Source organism: Drosophila yakuba, chromosome 2L (genome assembly GCF_016746365.2).
Source record: "Drosophila yakuba strain Tai18E2 chromosome 2L, Prin_Dyak_Tai18E2_2.1, whole genome shotgun sequence".
NCBI lineage: Eukaryota > Metazoa > Arthropoda > Insecta > Diptera > Drosophilidae > Drosophila > Drosophila yakuba.
In genome coordinates, this window is record NC_052527.2 from 28,051,721 (window position 1) to 28,058,852 (window position 7,132).

At 41.9% G+C, this 7,132-nt stretch overlaps 1 protein-coding gene across 2 annotated transcripts; it reads right to left on the reverse strand.

The window, feature by feature from the left end:
• Nucleotides 1-644: 644 nt before the first annotated feature.
• On the reverse strand, nt 645-2,643 carry LOC6540552 (protein CNPPD1). Of its 2 annotated transcripts, XM_002087306.3 has the most exons (4): nt 2,495-2,643; nt 2,143-2,436; nt 1,665-1,787; nt 645-1,615 (listed from the first exon to the last, which is right to left on the reverse strand). In XM_002087306.3, exons 1-4 carry the CDS (start codon nt 2,546-2,548, stop codon nt 926-928), a joined length of 1,161 nt encoding a protein of 386 aa, XP_002087342.2. In that variant the 5' UTR covers nt 2,549-2,643; the 3' UTR covers nt 645-925. The 2 variants fall into 2 exon arrangements, with proteins under 2 accessions (XP_002087342.2, XP_039226684.1); XM_039370750.1 differs by lacking the exons at nt 2,143-2,436; nt 2,495-2,643 and having other exon boundaries at nt 1,665-2,039.
• Between the last annotated feature and the right edge of the window lie 4,489 nt (nt 2,644-7,132).

Below are 7,132 nucleotides of genomic sequence, written 5' to 3' on the forward strand. Positions count from 1 at the left end.
ATTTGTCTAATACGAATATATAAATTGTGTTGTCAAATATAAATATTTAAAAAAGAATAGTAGAAAAAAAATAATAAAATCGTTTACATCAGTTATCAGTTAAGTAATAATAAACAATAATATTAAAACACCAATTTAGCATCTTTTATTGAAACTCACACACACACACATACGCAGACAAGACATTCGAATCACCCATTCACTTTAATCGGTCTTAACTTCATTCGTTTCAGAATGTGCCGTTTGAATTGAATGAATTGAAGTCGGCGCGCGTTGCCGACTTCACTTCGTTCATTTGCAAACGCGCCGAATTCACTTCGTTCGTTTTAACACGAATGTCTCATTTGCCGGTTTGAATGGTGTTATGCAGCCCTCTAGTGTGCACCAATACAGTGGTCAGCTGTCGCTGTATGCGTACAAGAGAGCTGCTGGCTCTAGAGCTCTCTGGCTTTTGAACAAAATTTCGAGAGAGCCTGGAGCCACTTGAAAAGTGTGCAAAAAAATCGTATGGCGTTACGCATCTTGTTATTAGAATGCCTTTGGTAAGACTGTCACTATATGTGGTCATTGATCGAACTTACATATCTCTGAAAGGTAATTTTATTTTCTTAAAGAACATTTCCTTATAGAGCCAAACTAATGTATTTCTTTTAATATAATATAGAATAATTTTAATTATTTTATTCAGTTTAGTTTACCAACAGGACGTTTTATAAAAGTATCCACCGCTAGGCACATATAAAAAATGTGTTATTAATGGTTTTAAGACCGAAAAATAAATATTCTTTTAATATTTTCGTTATATAATTTAACATTTAAGGGTATTAATTCTTCTGTGAAAAAATAAAGCAGTTTTGTATTGCAAGCCCATGCTTTGTTAATTATTTTAGTTAACTTGCAGGCACCCCATTTTGCTGCATGCCAATTACTGCATTGCTTCGGTGTTCATTTGCCAAATAACGGAAATATTTTTAGCATTGTGCCTTTCCAGTTGTAGGACTCGAACTGTTATTGAAAGGTTTCGATTGTTTTTGTAGTCGTTGTAAGGCGATTTAACATTATGCCAGTTCCTTGCGCCATCTTCGGCATAGAATAAATCAAGTTTTGGATAGGTGTTTGTGAATGGTAGCGTAGATAGGGATTGATGGCGCGGGTACTTATACTTAATTTTATTCAGTCTTGCCTTGGCGCAGCTTGGCTGCTCAAAATTCATCATTTCAATTTTAACTTCACTCGTTTCACGTAAAACTGAATATACTTCGACATTCATAAAAGGAGTGGGCTCTAATGCATTTGGCACGGATTCCTGTCTGCTTATAGTCATTTTGGTAAGCTTTAAGGAAGTGGTTTCCATTTCCCGATGCCACAACGTGCCAGGAACTTGGCTTGCAATAAAAAAAGCTCCGGCTACAGTTATTATACTTGCTGCATAGCTAAGCGTCAGTACTGATAAGCTGTTCACAAGGAATTTCGTCCAACCAATGCTAGGCAGCAAATGCACCAGCTCACTGTAAGTGAGCCACCCTCTCCGAAGTCCCTGCTGCTCAGCCAAAGTACGTTCAACATTTTTTAACTTATCGAAGAAGAGCTCATTGGATATGTATATATTCCAATTCTAAAATAAACTTATTTAATTTGTATATTTTCGATTTTAAAAAGTTTACCATAGCGGAAAGAAACTCGAGTTCGACTGTCTTTAGCCTATCTTCCGTCATACTAGCTTCACTGGCCCAGTCTTCCAGATAGAACCGTTCGTCATGGCCCGCATAGAATTTTGTGGAGATCATCTGTTAAGATTTTATATATTATAACTATTTTAAAAGCAAGCAAGCACTATTATGGATGACAGAGATTCAGTCATATCAAAATCACTTCTTGATGAATGCATGTGCACATTGAGAGCCGCAGTCAAATTCAACAAGTTACATATGTATATCTGCTTAAAATCATCGCCAGTTTGCAGTCAGCCGACACGGAAATATGTTTCAGCAGAGTAAGTGATCCTTAAAAATTATTATGATAAAATAATCACGGATTTTCTATGCAATTCACCAAGGATAAATAAAAATAAAAGATAATATTAAACATATGCGGCCTTTGAATTAGCTTGTAAGTTGAGGATTTTAAGACATTAAGACTTACTAGTGCCACAACAAACAGCTCCTGTGGTGTAATTCTGCAGCTATAGCCCGAGTCGACGACGTTTAAGCGATCTAGGTATATCAACGCCATAATTAAGGAGCAAGGCGTGGCATGCACTTGTGCAGCAGATACGCAACTTAGACGATGTAAAGAATGGCCGCGGTGAGTCTCTGAAAACAAATCTGCCGCGTACTCCGCGAAGGGTAAGGAGACCGACATGTCTGTGTCTGCTGTTTCAAAGCCATAATATAGGCTTTTTCGAATGCGTCTTATAAAGTCTTCGTATTTCATAACCTATAAATTTCGGAAATTTGAAAACACAACTAACTTTGTAATAACTATTTTTTAATACCTTTCTCGGCGAAGCGAATAACTTAAAGCAACCCATTTGGAAACTTAAAACCATAAATACAATAATATTAATTAGTGATATTAACGCGTCGATAACGATTAACGATTTCTTTTAAAGCTGCGTCAAGATGCCGACGGTAACTTAGAAACGTCTGAGAAACGATTAGATAAAAGACACTTTTTTATATCTGAATTTGTTTCATAAATAGATACCAATAAAAAAAAATTCAGAAAAATACAAATAGAAAAAATTAACCATAAAATGTTTACAAACGCAAATCGAGCGAATTTACTATTCTTTTGATAGAGAGAGGTATATGAATATATTTCCGTTAAGCATATCTAAATACAAAGCTATTGTCGGAAAGTACTTATGGAGAAAGTCGTTAACCGATCAATATGAGCCTTTTTCTGAGAAATTTGCTATTTTCTCATGTTTTAAAAATAACATATTTTTATCGATACAAATTAAAATGTAACTTTAATGGTTTTATTATTTATTTTCATCGTGTTGGACTGTTTCAAAATTATGCGTTTACTATTTAGTTATTTTTTAATGAGATTTGACCTTCAAAATCTAGGAACAGGTTCAAATTAAACAAGAGAGAACGCTATAGTCGACTTTCCCGACTATCTGATACCCGTTACTCAGCTAGTGGAAGTGCGAAGAAGAGTTTTCAACACAGACAGTTTTTTGCGGTTTGTGGGCGTTAGAGTGGGCGTGGCAAAATTTTTTTTGGCAAATAGATAGAAATTTACAAGACTAATACAAAAGTGAAAAAATATCAAAACATTTTTCAAAAGTGTGGGCGTAGCAGCTGTGGACGGTTTGTGGGCGTTAGAGTGGGCGTGGCAAATATTAAAGGCAATAACAGCAGTGATGTTGGTAGTGTAATTAGACATTCGGGATCGAATTTAAATACTTATTGACAAACCATCTGTCTTAAAACTAAAGTCGCCAATTCCGGTAGCGCAAACGGAAGAATTTGTCTTTTTAAATAGAAACCAAGTTGCGAATCAGAATGTTATAAGGTGTACTTTACTACACAAAGGTGCTGAACTGTTTTTTCACCAATATGGTGGCAGTGGCTAGGAGCTCAACTTCTTTACTGGGATCTTGTGCTAGAAGAGCAGTAGACAAAAATAGATACCAATAAAAAAAATTCAGAAAAATACAAATAGAAAAAATTAACCATAAAATGTTTACAGGTGCTGAACTGTTTTTTCACTAATACGGTGGCAGTGGCTAGGAGCTCAACTTTTTTACTGGGATCTTGTGCTAGAAGAGCAGTAGACATCCCAGGCAATTCAGAGGGTTCTGCGGCGTGATGTGAGTCAGAGGCAATCGTTTCTCCAAGCTGTGATCATTCTTTTGATGAAGGCGAGTCCAAGACTCCCAGGTGAAGGATAGTATGATGCTTAGATCCGCTTGCACGACAATTGACTTAATTGCACTGCCTTAGTTGACGATTAGCCTCAAGGAAATTGTTGTTGTGTGGTGCGAGAAATCCTGGAGTTCCTGCGGTACTACTGCGAGTCTATGCTTCGCAGGGCCAGGATGCGCTTATTTTTCCCTAGCTAGCATCCAGTTGTCTACGAGCGGCTCTTTCTCTTTCCGCTACCCGCAGCCTCTTCATCGCCACAGCAGCAAAGTTGCTGATCTGACCCCAGAACGTCTGATCCGAGATCATGCGCTCCCCTAGAGTAGAAGGGTCCGTTATGTCCTCCATGAAGCCTTGCCTGTCGCGGTCAAATCGCTTGCAATTGCAAAATTATGTGCTCAGTCGTCTCGTCGACGCCGCATTCTGGGCAGTGGCTGTCGTCGTCGTGGCCAAACCTAGCGAAATAGCTCCTGAAGCATCCATGCCCGGTTTGGATTTTGGGTGAGCCAAAAATTTACCTCGCCATGCCGTCTTCGCGTCCATGTGACCACATCCGGGATGATCCTAAAGGTCCATCGTCCTCGCTTCTGGGCCGAGCTGCACTGTCATACAATCTTCTTCACCTCGTGGTATATCTCCTTCGCGTCCAAGGCCAGCAAGTCTATAGGCAGAGTTCCCACTATAACTTGGGCTGCGTCGTCGGAGATTATCCGAAAGCCGGAGCACACCCTTAGGGCACACAGCCTGTGCGTCGATTTCTTATGTAGGACCTCTTCTCCAAAGCTTCCGCCCATATTGGGGCTGCGTACAGCGCTGTTGCCCTGCAGACGGACTGTAAGAGTAGTCTACGTCCCTGCCTTGGGCCCCTGCAGTTGAGCATTATTCGCCCTAGCGACGCACGACGCCTTCCTTTTCGCTTCCACCAGATGTTCCTTGAACGATAGCCTATTCTCTAACAAAACCGTATCGTATCGCTCGCGACGACGTGACCGTGGTTTCTCCGACTCGGATGGTGGCTGTCTCTACTTGTTTGCGGCTAGATATAAGCACTGCCTCCGTATTGTGGTGAGCAATGTCCAGGCCGACCGCTAAGAGCCCCTGCACTATAATGCCGATTGATGCATTCGCGAGGTCTCTCGGCTCCTTTAACGGTTTTTGCTACAATTACTACGGCAATATCGTCAGCGAAGCCAATCACCTTGGTTCTCCCTGGTAGTGACAGCACCATCGTACATTGCGTGCCCGAGTACCGTGCCATGGGGGACCCCGCAGGTTACCCTGTGCTCAAGTGTGCCTCCGTCTGCAACGTACAGAAGCACTCTGAGGCTGAAGTAGGACTTGACTATTCCCACCATAGCGTCCGGTACGCCTAGGAGCTGTAAGGCTCTTATGGTGACGTCCCATCTCGCCGAGCTAAATGCATTTCTAACGTCCAGGGTCACTACCAAGCAGTACTCTTTGCTGCCTCCGTGCCATCTTGTGCCTTCAATTGCCTTCGAAACGATCTCCTTAACAGTTGCTATAGCATCCACGGTCGATATCGCCTTCCTAAAGCCGAACTGCATTTCCGAGAGGTCCCCTGCAGCGGAGATGGCTTCGTGCAGTCTGAGGCTGATACAGCGCTCGAAAGCCTTGCCCGGTCGATCAGGCAAATCGGTCTGTATAAGAATGGGTCCTCGGGAGGCTTGTTAGGCTTGGAGAGCAGTACCAGCTTCTGTCTCTTCCAGCGCTCTGGGAAGAAGCCTTCCGTGAGGCACTGGTTGAAGACGGTAGCGAATGCTTCCGGGTTCTCGTTCATTCCAAGCTTGACGGCGATGTCTGGGATTCCGTCCGGCCCTGGCGCTTTCCACGACGGCAAGTCCTTTGCGACTTGGATTTCATCCGGTCGGAACGCTATCTGCGACAAGTCTCCTGAGCCGCGTGCGGAGGTTGCGGATCCGAGGGCACTATTGGAAACAGATCGCTGTCATCGTGACCGCGTCGCATGTTTTCAGTGGTTTCGCGTGGCTTCACTTTTTTACCACAATTTTATAAGCTGATCCCCAAGGGTCCTGCCCGGCTGAATCGCATAGCTCCAGAAAGCATCTCCTCTTCGACTTCTTCAGCATGTCTGTGCGACTGTGTGTATCTTGATATTAAATTCCGTTCTTTGTTTGTTTTGTTGACATATTTTTATTGCTAGTTGGTATGTAGTGGTTGGGTTTCGAGAGATTCCGGGATTTCGATGAGAAACTGAAGTCGGCGGCGAGTGTTAGTGATTTTAGTTTGCTGGAGAACTGCACTACCTCCACAAAGTACCTGAAGGCTCCCAACCTCCAGACGCGTCTTTATGTGGACGTTGCTGTAAAAAATTTTTTCTTTAAATTTGCTAAAAAAAATGAGAGAACACTATAGTAATTTTCTCAACTTCTAGATACCCTTTACTAAGCTAACAATCAACATTTTTTTTGGAATACAGCTGAAAACTGCCAAAACTAACCGGCAGATAAACTAATCTCCAGCTAGACTAACCCCCAGGTAAACTAACCCCCAGTTAAACCAACCGTCAGATAAACTAACCCCCAGATAAACCAACCGGCAGATAATATAAATCCCCAGGTAAACTAACCCCCAGTTAAACTAGCCCCCGGTTAAACTAACCGGCAGATAAACTAACCCCCAGTTAAACTAACCGGCAGATCAACTAACCCCCAGGTAAACTAACCCCCTGATAAACTAACGCCTAGTTAAACTAATTGGCAGATAATCTAACACCCAGTTAAACTAACCGGCAGATAAACAAACCCCCATTAAGAGCAAGGAAGACATCTCAATAAAAATGTGCAGCAACTGAGGCAAAAGTTACACAAAGAATCAACACGCGCTCAGCCCACCCACATCAGTCACACCCTGCCACAATCGGGCCTGGCTTACACGGCACCCCCTTTTACACACAGTGCCTTAAAATCGGGAATTAAATCTGTGAGTCCAAAAACACAAAAGTTGACTACTATGCGGGCAGAACGGAAAATAACTATTTCAAAAAAACAAACGCATCATATATCAACTGGGATTGAAAAGACGATGATCTCACTCCAGCAAACCCTAAAAGATTTTATGACATTCGTGCAAACCACAATACAAAAGCTTATGCGAAACCAAACTATGCTGATAAGCTTCTCGTGTCATCAAATTCCACTTCTCGAACCTTTTATGAGTTCGTAGGTAGACTAATATCAACCTTATTTCAGTCTCTATCCAAGGAGTATAATGGTAGA

Bases quoted from the DNA above. Each gene is read 5' to 3' on its own strand.
- LOC6540552 (XM_002087306.3), bottom strand. From the start codon at position 2,548: ATGGTTTTAAGTTTCCAAATGGGTTGCTTTAAGTTATTCGCTTCGCCG. The intron at 1,788-2,142 runs GTAAGTCTTAAT...AAATCTTAACAG, and splicing joins AGCTGTTTGTTGTGGCACTA to ATGATCTCCACAAAATTCTA. The intron at 1,616-1,664 runs GTAAACTTTTTA...AGTTTATTTTAG, and splicing joins TCGAGTTTCTTTCCGCTATG to AATTGGAATATATACATATC.